Source organism: Arachis hypogaea, chromosome 7, assembly GCF_003086295.3.
Source record: "Arachis hypogaea cultivar Tifrunner chromosome 7, arahy.Tifrunner.gnm2.J5K5, whole genome shotgun sequence".
Taxonomy (NCBI): domain Eukaryota; kingdom Viridiplantae; phylum Streptophyta; class Magnoliopsida; order Fabales; family Fabaceae; genus Arachis; species Arachis hypogaea.
The window spans coordinates 29,341,311-29,360,969 of record NC_092042.1 but is presented as its reverse complement, the minus strand read 5'-3'; the positions used below and the strand labels follow the sequence as shown (position 1 = coordinate 29,360,969).

Here is a 19,659-nt window from a genome sequence, read left to right as displayed (position 1 = left end):
TTTTGGCAAAATTTTGAAATGGGATCATGCTTGGATTGGTTTCATGGTCTGCCCAACAATAATAGTTCATTTTGGCTTGAACATTTATTTTGAATTAAGCTTCCTCTAAATATCAAGCTTTTTGTAGTGCTATGAATTCAGTGAACTTTATATGACAGGTTGTCTGCTGCACAGTGAATTTTTAGATTGCTAACTGAAGTTGCTGCCAACCAAATCCTTGTGGTTGATCTTGAAAAAGTTGCTGACTTGATGTGGCTTGGAACTGAGGAACTTGGGATTGATGTTGAGGATGTTGTGGGACCTAATTTTTTTGAGTAGCTTGAGGGCGTGTACTATACACTACCTTTTCCATGTTTGCTACTGTGATAGGTTTGGCTACCTTAATTGGAATATCATCATCAATATGCATCTTGCATCCGCACAGAGGCAGTGAAGTAGGCTTGGAAATCCAAGCTTCGACTTTGGAGATACATTATCTATTAGGTGCTGGATATTTCTAGAGATAATATCTTCAACCTTTACCTCCTCTCCCTTCATTATATATAGTGAATCAAATTTCACTTACTTTAGTTACTTCTCAGTTATTTGAGGAGGGAATAATTGATCTTCTAACAAATTTAAACCAACCTCTTGCTGATGGAATTAAGTCCATTCTTTTGAGTTGGTTAGGGTTTTCATCCTTGTCACATTTTTATTGGGCACTTGGCATACAAATATTATTGTACTTTGGGTAGGTACTCAGTCTCTGCTCATAGGCCATCTCGAGAGGAAAAGAAGAAGAGGATGTGGCTCTCAATTTAAGAATTTGTCGAATGTTATTTGGTCTGAAGCCAGTTGGCATGCCCCTCACATAGCTCATAAATGATAGCTCTTCTTTTATAGTGATAAATTTATACTTATTTTTAACATAATAATATAACATTTAACTTAGATTAAATATATATTTAAAGTTAAAAGATATAAAATACACTTGTTTTTTAAATAAGGAAAAAAATTATAAATTAAGATACAAGTAAGTTAGAATATTTTTACAATAATTATTCTTTATTATACTATAACATAAAATATATAATATTGTAAAATTTATACATATACAAACTTTGATATTTGACCCTTTTTTATTTAACTCTTATGTTATACTTATTTGATTTTATTAAATTTTAGTTAGTTTTGCACTTTTAATTTATGTAATTTTTAAGTTTATATTAGCATATATTTATATTTTTGTATATATATATTTATAATTTGGGTAAAGTATATTTTTTATTCTTAACATTTTTAAGATTCTTTAAAATTACTTTTAACATTTAATTTGATTCAATTTTATCCCTGTTATCAAATTTTTTATGATCAACAATTAGTCCAAAAAACTTTTTTGATTTTAACCCTCTCTAAACTAACTCTAATCCTAACTCAAATACTGCATCCTAACCCAACTCTAACCTTAAACCCTCCTTCTTCAATTCACTACTACCACCCCACTATCACCTACACTACTGCATCCCTCATCTCACCATTGCCACAACAACATCTCCATTCACTACAGCACTCAACCCACACAACACCTCTCCAACACTCACTCCTCACCCACAATAGTAGCAACTAATTTTTTTTAAATAAAAAATTAAACATGGTTGACATAAAGAGAAAGAGAGCAAAAGAAGGAGAGAATAAGCATGGAAGTGATGCCTCATATGGTAATAGTGGTATTGCTTGAGAACAGAAGAGGTGTCATCAAAGAAAAATGTTGGTACTGACAGTTTATGGTAGTGCTTGAGGAACGGTGAATAGAGAAAATTGTTGTGCACAAGAGAACGAGGGAGAGAAAGAATGCGAGACAGAGAGTAAGTGCGGGACAGAGTAAGAAGAAGAAGAAAGTGGTAGTGGGCGGTGCTGATGGGTGGGTGGTCACAGTGGTGAGAGAGAATGGAGAAGAGAAAAAGAAAAATGGGACTAAGGGGAAGGACCGTTGTTGTCGCTGATGGCTTGATTGCGACGGCGATGAAGAAAGGGATGAAGGGGTTGCTTCAGAGGAGAGAAAGGGTGAGTAAAATGAGATGAGAACGGAAAGTGCGAGGAAGAAGAGGGATGATGGTGGCTACTGGCTAACGACATTCTCGCCAGTGACAATAATTGTAAATGTAAACGTTTGAGATTAAAAACATACTTTAGCCTTATAATTTTATATATTATTTTAGTATAATTCAATTATTTTTATTAAACTATAGTTAGACCGGTTGAACTTCTAAGTTAAACTCTAAAGTGATCCCTGAAATTCACGGATTGCACCGATTTAGTCCTTAACTTACCAATTGCACTGTTTATGTTATCAATTTTGTTAAAAATGTACCATGTTGGTCCTTCTCCACATTTTCAGCCAGTTTACCTGCCGCCAGCAGTGACATGGCACTGACATGCCACGCTGATGTATATAACGGCTAGTTGAGGTGACAATTGGAACTATTTGACCTATTGTGGTCCCTCTACCTATTTTCAACCCTGATTTTAGCATCCCATCTCTATCACTCTTCATCTTCTTCTCTTTGCTCAGGAACGTTCTTCTCCTACTTTTTTGCTGTTATTCTTTGAAATTGAAAGCAAAATCATGATTAGATATGCGAGTCAGGGTCAAGGAATGATATGTGAAATTGCATTGTTTAGAATTAGAATGATGAAACCCTTGGAAACTCAATTGGGAAGTTGTGGTTAATGGTCTTGAGAGCTTTTCATACTACACTATTGCACTTAAATCCAAAACCAAATGCTATTTGCCATACATTATCACCCTTCTTGACCCTTTCGTTGGTTTCTGTGTAAGCCTATTCATACCATGGAGATAGCTGCAAGTTCTTCTTCAGCTCATCCAAAATGGCCCTGCCTCCTGCGTGGATCCAAAAATGTTCGAATGCAAGCTTGAAATCTAGAATATATTGACTTTTGTCTTTAAAAGTTTCTTGGCAACCAATGTTGCAAAGAATCGCAACTGCTCAGATGTTGGAAGCACAAGAGGGCTTAATGTGGTGATGTTGGTTTTCAAAGCATCCCCTGCAATTGTCATAAGATCTTTCTCTTTTGATAATGTGACACCAACTTTTCCATTGACATCATCTTCTTGTTTAATGCAGCCAAAGCTCTTGTCTTCACTAGCCTTATTCGTGCGAACAGTGTGAAACAATTAGTATTCTGATCGTCTCCTTGCGAGAGAATGTTGTCGGGAGGCCTGAGGTAGAGAGTCTTATTAAGGGTGCGGGGTCATCGATGGTCTTTATAGTGTAGGTGGCGACATCATCTTCATCGACGAAAATGGCCTTGAGTGTGCCATCTCCGAAGAGGTGGACCTTTTTCCTGGGAGGCACAAAAGATCCCAACTGAGACAGGCTGCCTGCGAAGTAGCTCGCAAATAGGTTGGCAGAGATGTATGTGAAAGGAATGTTTGCTTCCTCTATCGCCTTCCTCACAACTATCTTGTCCTCAAATGTCACCGTTCTTGGCTCTAACGCGTCCCCCATCCTCAGTGACTCTAGTCCAAACTCTGATGGCAAGAAGCGCTATGAACATACAAGACTAGACTATTAATTGATTGATGATGAAATTAGAAACTAAAATGAATTGAATGAAACCTTAACGTTGCCAGCTTCCTTGATGGCATTAATGAGGTTGAGCTGCAAGCCAATGCTGTGGCTCCTGATATGGACACCAGAGATGGCACTGATGACAACATCCACCTTCTTGACAGCATCCACAATGCTCTGGTGGTCGGAGAATGATGCCTTTATGAGGTGGGCAACATCCAATCATGATTTTGCTTTCAGTTTCAAAGAGTAACAACATAGAAGAAGGAGAAGAACGTTCCTGAGTAAAGAGAAGAAGATGAAGAATGATAGAAATGGGATGTTGAAATTTGGGTTGAAAATAGGCAGAAGAACCACAATGTGCCATATAGTTCCAATTGCCATGTCAGCTAGCCGTTATATACACCAGTGTGGCATGTCAGTGCCATGTCATTACCGGTGGCAAGTAAATTGGCCGGAGATATAGAGAGGGACTAACATGGTGCATTTTTAACAAAGTCGGAGACATAAACAGTGCAATTGATAAGTCAGGGACTAAATCGATGCAATTCGTAAATTTCAAGGACCACTTTAAGGTTTAACTCACTTCTAAATTAATAAACCAATAATTAGAGTAGTTTAATATTTTCAGAACCTTGGTGTCTTTCTTTAAGTACAAACTTTTGTAGGGTTGGGTCTCAAACCGTTCGAAAATATGCGTCTTTTTAAATGATAGGTCAGGCTTAAAGTCCAACTTAATGTATCACAAAAAGCTCCAACTTAATGACCACAAAAACAATAGATTATAACATGAAAACAGAAACAAAGGGAGCACGAATGTCCAAAATACAAATGAGAAATATCAAATAACTTAAAAGTGAATAGATGAAATAAAATTTTGAGTGTCACCAAAAATTTTTTTTTGCAGAACTAAGACTTAGTCATAGTTTCTAACCAACAAATGACCAAGGTTTATGTTTCAAGACGCATCTTAAACGAGTTATGAGTGATTAAGCTTTGTGTAATGAGATCGGAAATAGTGGTGAAGGTTTCTAATATAACTTCACGTCAACTTCAACAACAGGTGGAGGTACTTGTAAGGAATTTTATATCTATGTTAACAAGAGTTAAAACAAATTATTTGTAGAATGAATTGAGAAATATCCGATTGCTCATCACTCTTGAAGATCTTCCTTGAAATAAGTGGGTGGTTTTTCCCCTTGCAACCTGAAGAGTTATTCCACGTTGTGTCAAATTCTTCATTGAAGAGGAAGAACTTGGATTCGGGAAGTGTGTTGGGCAAAATGAACTACACATGTAGAATGGTGGAATTCACACCATAATCAGATTGATGAATTGGTTTATATACAAGTTGGATTACACCCTAACCATTGTGGTTAGCTAAACTATAGATACAATAACTAAAATGGTTAACTTAACTAAGGTCCTAACAACCATGGGCCAAGTGGCAGCACTAGAGATAGGACTAACTAATTTGATCTAACTTGCAGCTAATTTCCAAATTGAGAAACTAAGCTACTTATGTTAACTATGTCGTTGGGGTAGTTATCAATTTGGAGGATAACACTTGAAGTAGTGAGTTGCTCGACATCCAAATCGGGTCGGGTACAGGTCGCAATACCCGTGTCCCGAATAGATCGGACATTTTAACCTATATAGCCTTTTGGACGTGTCTTTTTTATTGGATCCATAAAATCTTAACTTTGGGCCATAACTACAGTATGAACAGTTTACATCAAAACTCTACAGACTTGAAAAAAAAAATGAAATCAATAACTACAAATGTTTTGATTATAAATTTATAATTGAGTTTGTTTTGAGGCAAATTCTTAGGTATAGATACTGCATAGACATTTACATATGTAAATTTTTGGATTAATGCTCAAATTCGTCCCTCAAAGATCACGCGATATTCATTTTCGTTCCTGAATGATTTTCTTAATCAAATTAGTCCCTGAAAGATAAACTGTTAGTCAAATTAGTCCTTCCGTCAATTGAATGATGACGTGTCACGTTAAGTGCCACGTGGCATGATGACATGACACGCCACGTGGCAGAACAGTGACACGTGGCACGCCACGTGACAGGTCAGTGACACGTGGCATGTCACGTGTCACTTGACATATAAAAAAGTTTTTTATTAGTCAAAATAGTCCTTGAAAGTCTAGACGTAAGTCATTTTCAACCCTTAAATTTTAAAAATTAGTCAAACTAGTCCTTATATAATTTTTTTTCTTCATAAAATTATCTCTCTCTTTTAATTCTTCTCAAAATCTCTCTTATTCTTTTCTATTCTAAAACATTTTTTTACATTACTACATTTTGCTGGAATATATATATATATATATATATATATATATATATATATATATATATATATATATATATATATATATATATATATATACTCAAAATTGAAATGTATGTATTTATTAACCTAAACAAAGTTATATGCTCAAAATCAAAATTTATGTATGTTAACCTAAACAAAGTTATACCACTATTTTTTTCTACTACATTTTTCAGGGACGAATTTGAGCATTAACCCATATATATATATATATATATATATATATATATATATATATATATATATATATATATATATATATATATATATATATATATATATATATTCTAGCAAAAAGTAGTAATGTAAGAAAAATGTTTTAGAATATGATGGTTTTCAGTGGCTAAGAGAAGGGGGTTGAATCTTAGCCCCTTTTTCGTACTCTGAACACTTGCTGGTCTTTGAAACAACTTCTGGAGACTATTTGATTTTTGTCTCGTCCCTAACCACGAGACTTTTATTTTTGTCTCGTCACTTAGCACGAGATATTTTTCAGTTTTATCTCCTTTGCAGTAGAAACAGAAATGAAGTAGAAGAGAGAGAATATTACACCCAGATATATCTTGGTTCAGCTGCTAAGTGCAGTGCAGCCTACATCCAGTCTCCATCACAACAATGACGGAATTTCACTATAATCTTCTTTGATTACAGACTATAAAGTGCTAACCCAACATACAAGGGGATTCCCACAGAATACATTGAAGGAGAAGAAAAACTGTTAGCTCAGGATAACCCATGCAAAACCCAACATGCAATTACCTCTAGTCGTTCCTTGGTCATCAATCTTCATCAATCCGAACGCTCCATCCTTCATCAATCATGTCAATCACACTTTCTCTCTCATTGTTCCAAGGTCTGCAATAACTCCAATTAATAAAATTTGGATTCCAGCAAAGAGTAAAAGTAATATCCGTTAGAGCATGCAGTAACATGATCAAAGGAATGGGTTTCATTTGTTAAAAGGATAAAGTAATATTGAGCCCCATCTCTCAATTTTGAAAAGAATTAAAGGAGAGAGATAATTTTATGAAGAAAAAAAATTATATAAGGACTAGTTTGACTAATTTTTAAAATTTAAGGGATGAAAATGACTTACGTCTGAACTTTCAAGGACTATTTTGACTAATAGAAAACTTTTTTATGTCAAGTAACACGTGACATGCCACGTGTCACTGACCTGTCACGTGACGTGCCACGTGTCACTGTTCTGCCACGTGGCGTGTCACGTCATAATGCCACGTGGCACTTAACGTGACACGTCATCATTCAATTGACGAAATGACTAATTTGACTAACAGTTTATCTTTCGGGGACTAATTTGATTAAGAAAATCATTCAGGAACAAAAATGAATATCGCGTGATCTTTCAGGGACGAATTTGAGCATTAACCCGTAAATTTTTATTGGAGAAGCGGTGAATAGACAAGTGTCCCTTGAAGGGACAACTTCTGCATCACAGCACCTACTTCCGTACTTGTAGCAGTAATTCACATCACAGTGTCATGCACGTGCAATTTATAAGATTAAAGAAAAATAATTAAGTAATTAGAATATTTCAATTAGGTATTTAGATGGGCCATTTCATGGTACATGAGTTTGATATGTTTTCTGGGCCTATTTCCTATAAAGCAATTTAAAACATAAAAGGTTAATTTTTGTAGGACTTTTATTTACTGTTTTATTTTAATTTATTGTAACTTTGAAATAAATTTTTAATTTATTACACCTTTGAAATAATTTCTTAATTATCGGAGTTAATTTTTAGAAGGAATTTTTTTAATTACTGAAATTTAAAATTTTGTGTTATTTCAAATGCAATGACTTTACGTTTTGGTAAAATTTAATTTTTTTTTTATCAATTGAAATAAAAATTTATAAAAAATTAGTTATATTCCTAATTGAAACAAGACGTTAACAATATAAGTATTTATGAGTAATTATTTTCTGCCGTGACTAATTCTTGTGCAATTTTTTACTTATTCTCTCATTTATATATATATTATCAAAAATTTCAAATACATACTATAACAAATTATTATTAATATATTCCGCTAAGATATGTAGTTTGTTAGAATAAATCATTGTAGTATATTATTTTTAATATTTTTTTAAAAATATATAATAATATAATTTTATTATTCTTTCATATTTTGAGTAAATTATAATCTATCAGGATAATTCGTTATTTTATATTAATTTATTTTTGTTTAATTTTTTATTTGATATAATTAATCATTATATACGTGTTTTGATTTTATGTTCGGCTAATAGTTATTTTTTTAGTCAAAATGAATATAAAAAATTAATAATACACCTGTTAGACTGAAATACAAAACCAAAAATAGATTTTTTTTTACATAATAATACCAAAAAAAATCCAACTTATACTAAAGTTTCTAATTATTTCAGCTTAATTAATAATAACATAAATAATTATTTATTTGAATTTTCTTTCATCACTTGCACAATAAAAAAGGTCCTTAAATCAGCTCTGTAATGAGAGCAGAATTTGTCTCTTTTTAGGACAGTTGTCCAATTCTCTATCAACCAATTAAAATCTATAGGTATAAAAATTAGGAAAGTTTTTAAATGATCCAGTCACCTTTATTGGTTCACCAAAGATCCAGCCTGCAGTACCGTAGAGATAAATAGTTAAAAATCTTGACGGTTTAGATTTGTTGTAATTATTACGCGTTAGAATCGTAGTAAAATAGTCTATTATGTTCCTTATACCTGATCAAAGCTTGACCTGAAAAGCAACTGGAATATTGACATAGAGGGCAGATGTCGTATGTGTTGTGAATATATGTAGCCGCAACTGTGCGCTCGGCTGACAAGTGGAGCCGCAGTAGTCAGGAATTTTTTTGGACTAAAAGGCATGGGCCTTTGTTTTTTTTGACAAGCATAGAGATTGATTGGATTTTGTGAGATTTAAGTATTGATGGTTGTTTCACTATTTTATTTCATGGAAACAAAATCAAGTCTTTACAATTTTCAACAACTCCTTCATTTATGCTACTGTTCAACCACAACAAAAATTACCCAATTCAACTACGACATGTCATTACGCCTTCGACAAATTAAACATTCACCCACCAATTCAAGACAGGATTGACAATCGGAACTAAGTAACGAAGACTTCCACATAGGACCCTCACTTGGATCGGAACCACCTGACGGCCGGAGTACATGACCTATTGAACTGACGGTGGAGGCCACAAGACAGCAACGACCAACACCCAAACGATGCCTTGCTGGATTTCTCGAATGTTGTTGGCAGGAAATCGACAGTAGGAAGGGAGCGACTGACCCTCCGACGCTGACGGCCTATCTCACCCACTTTCACTCGGCCGCAGCGAATGACGACCTTCACTGACAAACGGAGGATCACGCCGTCAGAAGAAAGCATCTGTTGGAGCCGCCAATAGCTGCATGCAACACCGATAGCCGCCGACATAGACGTTACATGCGTTCTGGGAGCTAGTGTCAAGTAAGACACAAATGTAACTGAGAGACGCTGGGGGGTGAGGCCAGCAACGTCACTTTCGGAACTTCGGGTTTTCAAAATGACCACGTTTTGAATTACATACCTATAACACAATTTCAACTTTTCCCACCAACCCTCCATGTGTCATATCTATAACGGGCTTCACTTACTTTCCCTAACTATATCACTAAACCCATTATTACTACAACAGTGCCAACAAAGACTTCTTAAAGGCCCACACTAAACAAAACATTCTCAAATTTTATGTCAGCGTTGATTCCTTAAATGTTGCACATGTTAGGCCCATTGCCTCACAGAACAAAAAATTCACATAAGGCCCAACAACGCCAAATCATTAAGCAGCTGGCTCAAATGCAACTTGGCTATCTTTTTCCTTTAAGCTAAATAGCTAATCACACAGTATTGTCCTTACGGTGACTTTTCATTTTATTTCAGGGACATTAACAATATTACACAGTGTGCTACAAGACAAATTTAAAACCTGTTACCTTACCGTACTTGGATCTTTGGTGAACCAATAAAGGTGACTGGATCATTTGAAAACTTTCCTAAAAATTAACTCTCTATGAATGAAGTCTTCAATATAAATAGAAAGTTGATTTCTATACCTAATTACCTATACATTTGAGTTGGTTGATGGAAAATTGGATAAATATTTTAAAAAGGAATAAATTCTACTCTCATTACAGAATTGGTTCAAGGACATTTTTTGTTGTGCACGTAATGAATGAAATATTCGAATAAATAATTATTTATATTATTACTAAGTAAGCCGAGATAATTAAAGACTTCGGTATAAATTTTTTTTTGGTATTATTATGTAAAAAATGACACATTTTTAGTTCCGTACTTCAGTATAAACCAGTGTATTTTTTATTTTTTATATTCATTTTGTCTATAAAAATTAACTATTAGCCAAACATAAAATCAAAAAAGATATATAATGATTAATTATATCAAATAAAAAACTAAACAAAAATAAATTAATATAAAATAATAAATTATCCTGATAGATTATAATTCACTCACAATTTTACTCACAATGTGAAAGAATAATAAGATATATTATTATATATTTTTTTGAAAAATATTAAAAATAATATACTACAATGATTTATTCTAACAAACTGCATATCTTAGCTGAATATGTTAATAATAATTTGTTACTATTTGAAATTTATGATAATATATATATATAAATGAGAGAATAAATAAAAATGTTGCACAAAAATTAGTCACCAGAGGAAATAATTACTCATAAATACTTATATTGTTAATGTCTATTCTCAATTAAGGATATAAGTACATTTTTTATAAATTTTTATTTCCAACTGATATTAAAAAAATTTTAAATTTTACAAAAACGTAAAGTCATTACATATAAAATAACACAAAATTTTAAATTTCAGTAATGAATAAAAAAATTCCTCCTAAAAATTAACTCCAATAAGTGAGAACTTATTTCAAAGGTGTAATAAATTAAAAATTTATTTTAAAGTTACAATAAATTAAAATAAAATAGATCTACAAAAATTAACCTTTTTTGTTTTAAATTACTTTATAGAAAATAGGCCCAAGAAACATATTAAACTCATGGCAATGTACTCAAATAAATAAAAGAAGAGAAAACTTTATATGATTGCAACAATTAGAACTTTCTTATCTACATGTTCTTTTTTGTTATTACGTAATCCGTGAGAGCTAACCACGATTTTCTATTTATATATAAACCGTGGCAGCCTGTAACGGTTTAGTAAGGAGAAGTATTGAACGTAAATCGTAGTAGGTCACGAACAGTTTAGCAATGCAGAAATATACCTAAAAAATCCTATAGCCAGTCACGGTTTATGAAGAAATTTTTAAACTCATAATCCCCTGTAGGCTGCCACGGTTTATCAGAAAAATTATTAATGTTCAATAAATTAAATAGTGATGAGCAGAAGGGTTTTGAAAAAATTTGAACACCATTTGATGTCAACTGCAATGTTATGATTTAACTGTAACTATTAGATTGAATAAACCTTATTAGTAGCGTTATAATTTAAAGCTATCTTGACTAGCATACAAAAATTAAATTGACTTCAATTAAAAGTAATAATAAATATAACGGTTAGAAAAATCCTAACAACTAAAGTAACAGGTGGGAAGTCTGAGCAAAAGAAATGGCTGATAGGATTTTGTGCGGTTATTTGAAACATCTGGTTGGAGCGGAATAGCAGAATTTTTCAGAGAGTAGAGACAAATGTTGAAGGAGTAAAGATTCTGTCCTTCTTGAGTTATAAGGAATGGTATAGAGTTGATCCGTTTTGTTGTTGATGACAATGCCAGAGATGACTAACGGGTTACAACTTTTTATTTATGTTTATGTTTTGTTTTTTTGTTGTCTTTCGTTCCTTTTACTTCACTTTATTGTGTTGAGCTACCTATGTTCAAAAAAAAAATCCTAACAATATATTTTAAAAAATAAAGCTTTATTAATAATTTACAATTATTTTGACTGTCAAATTATTTTTTAAACTTATTTTTTTTAAGAATTTGGAATTTAGTATTTTTATTTATTTTTTACATATGTTTTAGTACATTCGAGTATGACGGATCAAGTATGGATCTGAATTTTATTTAAGAATTTGATATTTAACCAATGAATTTGATATTTAATCTCACCGTTGTTAAATATCAAATTTATTGGTTAAATATCAAATTCTTAAATAAAATTCAGATCCATACTTGATCCGTCATACTCGAATGTACTAAAACATATGTAAAAAATAAATAAAAACACTAAATTCAAAATTCTTAAAAAAATAAGTTTAAAAAATAATTTGACGGTCAAAATAATTATAAAATGTTATTTAATTAAACATTAGTTCTTCCTTACTAATTAAATATTGTAAATTTAACTGTTTAGTTTTATTAATGAAACTTTATTTTTTAAAATATATTGTTAGGATTTTTCTAACAACTATATTTATTATTACTTTTAATTGAAGTTAATCTAATTTTTGTATGCTAGTCAAAATTGTTTTAAATTATAGCGCTACTAATAAGGTTTATTCAATTTAATAGTTACAGTTAAATCATAACATTGTAGTTGACATCAAATGATATTTAAACTTTTTTAAAATCCTTCGGCTCATCACTATTTAATTTGTTGAACATTAATAATTTTTCTCATAAACCATGGCAGTCTATAGGAGTTTATGAGTTTAAAAACCCTTCATAAACTATGGCTGACTATAGGATTTTTTTGGGTATATTTTTGCATTTCTAAACCATTGTGGCCTACCACGGTTTACGTTCAACACTTCTCCTTGTTAAACCGTTATAGGCTGCCACGGTTTATATGTAAATAGGAAACTGTAGTCAACACTTCTCCTTGTTAAACCGTTGTAGACTACTACGGTTTACATGTAAATAGAAAATCGTAATTAACTCCTACAGATTACATAATAACAAAAAAGGACATACAGGTAAAAAAGTTCCAATTATTGCAATCACGTAAAGCTTTCTCTCCTTTTATTTATTTGATCACATTGCCCTTAAACTCATGTACCATGAAATAGCTCATCTAAATACTTAATCCAAATATTCCAATTACCTAATTATCATTCTTTATTAATCTTATAAATTGAACGTGCTTGACACTGTGATATGAACTACTGCTACAACTACAAATATGAACTACTGCTACAACTACAAATATGAACTACTGCTACAACTACAAGTACGGGAAGTAGCTACTGCGATGCAAAAGTTGTCCCTTCAAGGGAGACTTGTCTATTCAGCGCTCCTCCAACAAAAATTGATGCAGAAATTGTCCCTTCAAAGGACACTTGTCTATTCAGCTCTGCTCCAACAAAAATCTACCTATGTAAATGTCTATGCAGTATCTATACCAAAGAATTTGCCTTGTTTTGATTGTGGAAAATAAAAATTAAAACAGGTGCACCAGGCACATAAATGGAGAACAATTTTGTTAATCGATTGAGGTGTACGAAGTCTTTTTGGTATTGATAAGGTAAATTTCAAACAATTTCGTTAATAGATTGAGGCAGGAATATTCATAAATTAAGTGATCAAGAACAATATTTTTTCTTTTTCTTTTTGTGGTGGAAGATTTATGGTGAAAGGCAGGAAAAAAAAAATAGAAGGTACACTACGGATATTATACATTCTTTTGCACCAAACAACAAAAATTGAGAGATTAATGAGCCGAACAATGCTGGCAATTACAAAAAGCTACACATCCTAAAAGCCTACATTTTACAAGTAATTACAAAATATTTTTAATACAGCCTGTCATAGTGAGCAAAAAATTCAGTTGAGGTTAATTCTAGAAGGAAGACACAATCCACCAGGAGCATTCTCTTCCACAAAATTGGATTCACAGTTGACCAGTTTCATCACATACTGAGATGGTGATGCACGGTGTTTTTTTTGTTTGGCTTCAGCAAAAGCTCTTCCAAGAACACGTTCAATCCAATCCTCCACTGCATTTTTCTTCTCTGATAACCATGCAGCTGCAAGAATTTGTACCATTACATCATATTCAATTTCCAGCTGAAAATCTGAACCAAGTGCTCTCTGGAATTGTGTGCTAATGCTTTTCAACAATTCATCAGCAAGTGCATCAAAATTGAATGGCTTGAATAACACTTTTTCTTCAATTTGAAGACAGATATCAGTGGAACATGCTCCTGAGTTTTCCATCTCGTTGTCATTATCATTGATGCATTCTTCGGCCTCGTTTAGCGGCATGTTTAGATCCAGATAGGATCTTGATTTCTCCCTGACCTGTTTCTGCATCTTGCATGTGTTTCCCACCTCTTTGGAGTCATTAGTATCAGCTTGCTTCCTTTTGCTAAGAAATGGTGGTTTGGAGGACCCTTTTCCACGAATAACGTGGACATTTGTGATACCCCTTTTAATGGCATCCTCAGATGCGGTATGTCCAAGTATTAGCTGCATTTGAAATTTCTTGGCTTCAAGGATTCTTTCCTCAGAGAACATTTTCGATCCCTCGGATATAGAAGAGCTATTACTATTACCTTTACTGACAGTCGAGGCTACTATAAAGATTCTGTTGTTGATGCTGATTTCCCTTCCATGAGAATCTGGAAATTTACCAGTTTTTAATGCCTGTGACAAACTAGTCTGCACAAGGTAATCAGCTTTATCGACATGATCAAGAAAAACAACCGAAAGTGGCCTTTTACTCAACTCCCCAGCAATATAGTCCACAACAGTCTTCCTTCTCAGCGCATCATGACAATGTGATATTTGGCAATCAAAAACAGAGTTCAATGAGAAAGACCTGTCCAGCAAGCTTAGATCTACGGATATTAGATTTTCTCTGTTTCCAAATATAATCTCTGCAAGAGCTGCAGCAATTTTCTTTTTGCTGATCCTATCTGGTCCAAGGAAAGCAAACCATATGCCAGCTCTGGAGCCTTTACGTTTTCCTGCACCGGAATTACAAAGGAACAGCCTTCGATTTATTGCATAGATGGCATCATCTTGCCAGCCAACCTTTTCAGCGAGAAGTTGATTTAGAGATTTGAGATCTACCGAATCAAAATTTCCTTCTGAATTTGGAAAAGAGCAAGCAGATCTAGGTGTTTGGTGTGAAGTATTCTCATTTGGGGCATCAAAAAAATCAATTGACAGAGATTCCGACAAGTTTGGAAGATGCTTTTTGTGATCCTGTAGTTTTGGGGTATCTGGCTCTTGAGCTGCTGATGTATATATTGTGCCCAATCCTAAATCTGTCGTCACAGGTGTAAGGGATGAAGATGAACTGTGATCAAGAAGACTTGTATTGGCCATAGAGGAAGGGGCAATCCATGGCGTCCGCACATCAGTCAACTGAATCCCTGAAAATTTCAGTGCATGATCAGTTCCGCTACTGATGCTGGCTGCATCAGAAGATTCCAGAACAGATGGCAACTGTTTCAATGGATAAATACTAGGCGGCTCTCTAGGTAGGTAGGAAGTTTGATTAGAATATTGGACATCTATATGTGATGGATCTTTACTGCCGCTTTCCGTAAACCCAGAGCCAAACCGTAAACCCTCAAGTGATGGAGCTTGAGGTCTTGTTTGAGAATTATCAACTGATCTGGTGTGATGAAGATTACGGCAAATGTCGTTCCATTTCTTTTGACAACCCAGGATCCTCTCGTTCAAACTTGTGCTTTCTTCATTAACCTGCACTGGATGATGGAGTTCATTCTTAAATAGATACATCTATAACTTCAAACCAATGAAATATTGAGAGAGCAAGACATGATATTGACAAAAACTGAGTACAAGAATTTTGATACTATAAACACAAAGGACAAGAAAATGATAACACAGGAAAATTTTTTTGTGCATTATTGCACCAGAATAATACGATATTTAAGGATCATAACCAACCTTTGCCAAATCCAATCCTCTATGAAAGTTCAAATCAGCATTTTGTAACCAAGGAAAGCTTAAGTAAACAGATGGCAGAGTAGCAGAGCCTACCTTCAAATCAGCAACTTCTTCTTCATATTTTTCATTGCATTCGTCACAACGCGCAGAAGATGCACTTGAACAGCTTACAGGAGTTTTGATTTCAGGTGGTGTAGAAAAGAACCCACCAAACGGAATGAAGGACCCCATCAAGCTGTAAGTTTATCATGAGCAGGTAACTGTGAGATCCAATAGGCACAAAACAGTCAGAAGCTAAAGTGCACATGATGTGTGAGAGAGACTTGAAAGCACCATCATCTACATAAATGAAGTATATTGTTACCCCCAAAAGTGGCAGTCAGAAAAATTATGCTTAAATTTCTTTCTAACTATCCTTAAACATATTGGTTCTCTGTACTCACAATATATAACAAGAATGGGCATCGACAAAGTGGGAAAATCACACCAATACATCTGAAAAGAATCATAGCATTCGTCACTATCGTGCCAGTGAAGGCTCATCCGTGGTGTGTTTGCCAACTCAAGTAGATAGAACTACATCTTCCTAACTACATATCCAGGTTAACAATACACCTCTTTACACTTTTAAGCACTCCTTGATACAGATCTTAGTATCTTTCAGTATCCAGCAAGAAGCACATCACCGCAAATCGCATTTTAATCATCTATCTATTGTCTGTATATGGTTTTTGAACCATGATCATTATTATATATTCTTATAAACCAATAAAGACAAGTAAGCATACTACAGAGGTTCGGGTTTTCACAAATCATTAAATCATCAATAGAAGCGTGCCTCAACCCTCAGTTCCAAGTTCCCATGCCACAAACCGGAAAACTCAAAAAACACCTTGAAAACCATACGAGCCTCGAACACAATATAATATAATAGTATTAATACAAATATAGTAATAATAATATAATAATAGTATAATACAATAGTATGGATTAATGTATATATATATCAAGGTGCAAGAACCCTGTACAGTACATGTCGGATTATTTCAACTACAAACTTCAAGCATGTCTTGTTGTAACTCCAAGATACAAATCGCCATTTTAACCAATAGAAAAGTAAAAAGACCAAAAAGAAGAAAAAGGATAAACTATAAAGAAAAGAAAGAGACGCACCTGGATTTAGGGTAGAGTCCTTCCATTGAAGGGGTAGCAGATGTCACGGTTATAGGATACAGATCCCAATCCTTTTCCACATTTGGGAACAAACCCAATAACTTCGAATACACATCACACTTCTCCGCCACCCCAACCAACCAAACCTTCCCTCCACCACCACCACCGTCCAACAACAACCTCGTTATCCTCGAAAGAACAAACCCAACAGCACCACTATCCACTCCATCTTTAACAAAAGCCCCAACATCCCCAAAGCTCACAACAACACCACCACCATTGGAGCATTGACCGGCTTCTCGGCCCAACTCCTCAAACCTCAACCCCATCTTCTCCTCACTCATGGCGCCAGAAATCAAGAATTCTTGAATCTCGTTCTCCACCGAGATGACATTAACCGCAGCCATTTCTGGTGGGAACATTGCAACACCACGACCCTTCTCGATCATCTCAACGAAGCTTCTGAGCGCGGTTTTCGCGTAAACACCCATAAGCAAAGGGTTTCTCTTGTTCTTCCGCGTTAGAATATCCGCAACCCTTCTGCAGTTCTCGTCCAGGAATGGGAACCCGGAAGAGAAACCGGGTCCGGGTTGACCCGATTCAAGACTGCAGAGGAAGAGGGGGGGCGGGTAGCGCGTTCTTGAGAAGATTCTAGAAGAAGGCGGAGGGTTAGGAGGCTGAAGAAGTGCGAGTTTTATGTCGGGGCTCCGAAAACCCGCTTCGCCGAAGACGCGACTCACGATTGGATCATCTAAGATTGAAAGAACGAAGTGTTTGAGCTCAACTTTCAGAAACGACGCCGTTCCTTGATTGAACTGAGGGTTTTGGTGATTGTGGATTTGCATCAAGTGGAAGGTATCCGGGTGGCGCCGTTGGTTCGCCTGGGAGCGTTTTATGGCCGCCATGAGGGAATTCGACACCGGAGGTCCGTCGTCGTCGGCGGTGGAGGAGATAGATGAGGGTTTGGAGGAGGGGAGGCGGTCGAGGGACACGCCGACGGAGAGTTCTAGGGCGCGCAGCTGGAGGCGCGGGGAGACGGTTACGGCTGCGGCTACGGCGGTGACGACGGTGCGAGATCGGGTGATTGCGTCGCGGAGGGAGGAGGAAGGGAGGGCCAAGAGAGCAGAGACTGCGTGGAGGGAGGTCGTCTGGGCGTGGCTCCGGCGACGCGCCACCGCGACAGCGTCGTCGAGAGCACGTGCCGCCTCGTCTGTCAAGCATTGCCTCGCTGCGCTTACCGGCGTCGGCATCGCCGGCGAGCATGTATCGGTACTAAGAGAGCTCTATATGTATAAATAAAAATAATAATATATATGCAAACTCTATAATTATCTATAAGAGTCTATAATAATAGTATAATAATGATGATGATGATGGTGATTAATTTAATTTAATTATTATGTATGTGATATATCATATATGATGATGGATGAGTATGAGGACGCTGACAAATGTGGCGTTTGTGTGTGTTTGAGAAGAAGGAAAAGGGGTTTGAGGTTTGGGTTTTTGTTGTTGAGAGAGTATGAATAATTTATTGGAGTTTGTATGTTAATTAAATGAGAGAAAGAAGAAGAAAGAATAGGCAGAGAGAGAGAGAGAGAGAGAGAGAGAGAGAGAGAGAGAGAGAGAGAGAGTGGTGACTCTGTTTTGGATGATTCTTTGATGCTGGTGCCTGGTGGTAGTCTACCAGTCTCGCAGATGATGATGTCTTTTTAGTTTTTACTGATTATTATTATTATTATTATTATTATTATTATTATTATTATTATTATTATTATGTATTTATATGATAAAAAGTACTTTTTAAATACTATGTGGATCTTAATATCGTACTTTTTTCTTTTAAAAGGAGAAGGTTAATAAAATCAAAAATATAAATTTCATTATATTTAATTAAATGATAACATAAAACTCTCCCATAATAAAATTATAAACTATAATATAATTAACTTAATTATAAATTTTATATGTCTAACTTCTTACTTTTTATTTACCGATTATTTTTTAATTTAGTCTTGATGTGGGATGAGGAAAAAAGGTTTCAATTCATATGCGAGACAGCGAGAGCAAAGATATTTTCACTTCTAAATTTTAATAGATTATAAATATAGAGTTCTGAATTGACAACGAAATCCAATTGACCATTTTTATATCTTTTAAAATGAGAATTTGATTTTGATGTATTTGTAATATAAAATATTTTATATAATTATTTAATTATTTTTATATTTTTATAATTATTTATATAATTACTGTAAAATATAATTATTTTTGTTAACATAATATTATATAATTATTTTATATTAATAGTATATTAAAATTAATTTTTTTAAAAATAAATTATTAAATTTAACAACTTTTTCTTTTTCTTGTGTAGTAACACTTTTATTTTTATTGAATTTAAGATATGGGAAATCTTTTCTAAAATTATACTCTGAATTAAATCTTAATTTGTATTTATATATAGCATTCGTATATTTTATACAATATAAATGTTTAATCATATATATAACACTTTCTTTTTATTGAAGTGATGATACGGGGAAAATTTTTCTAAGAATATAATATGTGAAAAAAAAGAATCTTAATTTGTAAGTTGTCGTCAAATAATAATTTTTTGCATCCGTAAAAGATTGTGA

General features: G+C 34.2%; 1 protein-coding gene and 1 pseudogene across 1 annotated transcript; both read right to left on the bottom strand.

Annotated features, from left to right (window-relative positions):
- Window positions 1-3,054: 3,054 nt before the first annotated feature.
- LOC112701337 (isoflavone reductase homolog) lies at window positions 3,055-3,794 on the bottom strand (annotated as a pseudogene).
- Window positions 3,795-13,605: 9,811 nt separating this feature from the next.
- Window positions 13,606-18,718, bottom strand: LOC112702898 (protein SMAX1-LIKE 6). The gene is made up of 3 exons (XM_025754129.3): window positions 17,021-18,718; window positions 15,941-16,082; window positions 13,606-15,637 (listed from the first exon to the last, which is right to left on the bottom strand). Exons 1-3 carry the CDS (start codon window positions 18,268-18,270, stop codon window positions 13,748-13,750), a joined length of 3,282 nt encoding a protein of 1,093 aa, XP_025609914.1. The 5' UTR covers window positions 18,271-18,718; the 3' UTR covers window positions 13,606-13,747.
- Between the last annotated feature and the right edge of the window lie 941 nt (window positions 18,719-19,659).

Excerpts from the sequence above, each read along its gene's own strand:
- LOC112702898 (XM_025754129.3), bottom strand. The coding sequence starts at position 18,270 with ATGCCGACGCCGGTAAGCGCAGCGAGGCAATGCTTGACAGACGAGGCG. Across the intron at positions 16,083-17,020 it reads GGACTCTACCCTAAATCCAG|CTTGATGGGGTCCTTCATTC; the intron begins GTGCGTCTCTTT and ends ATAAACTTACAG. Across the intron at positions 15,638-15,940 it reads AAGAAGTTGCTGATTTGAAG|GTTAATGAAGAAAGCACAAG; the intron begins GTAGGCTCTGCT and ends CATCCAGTGCAG.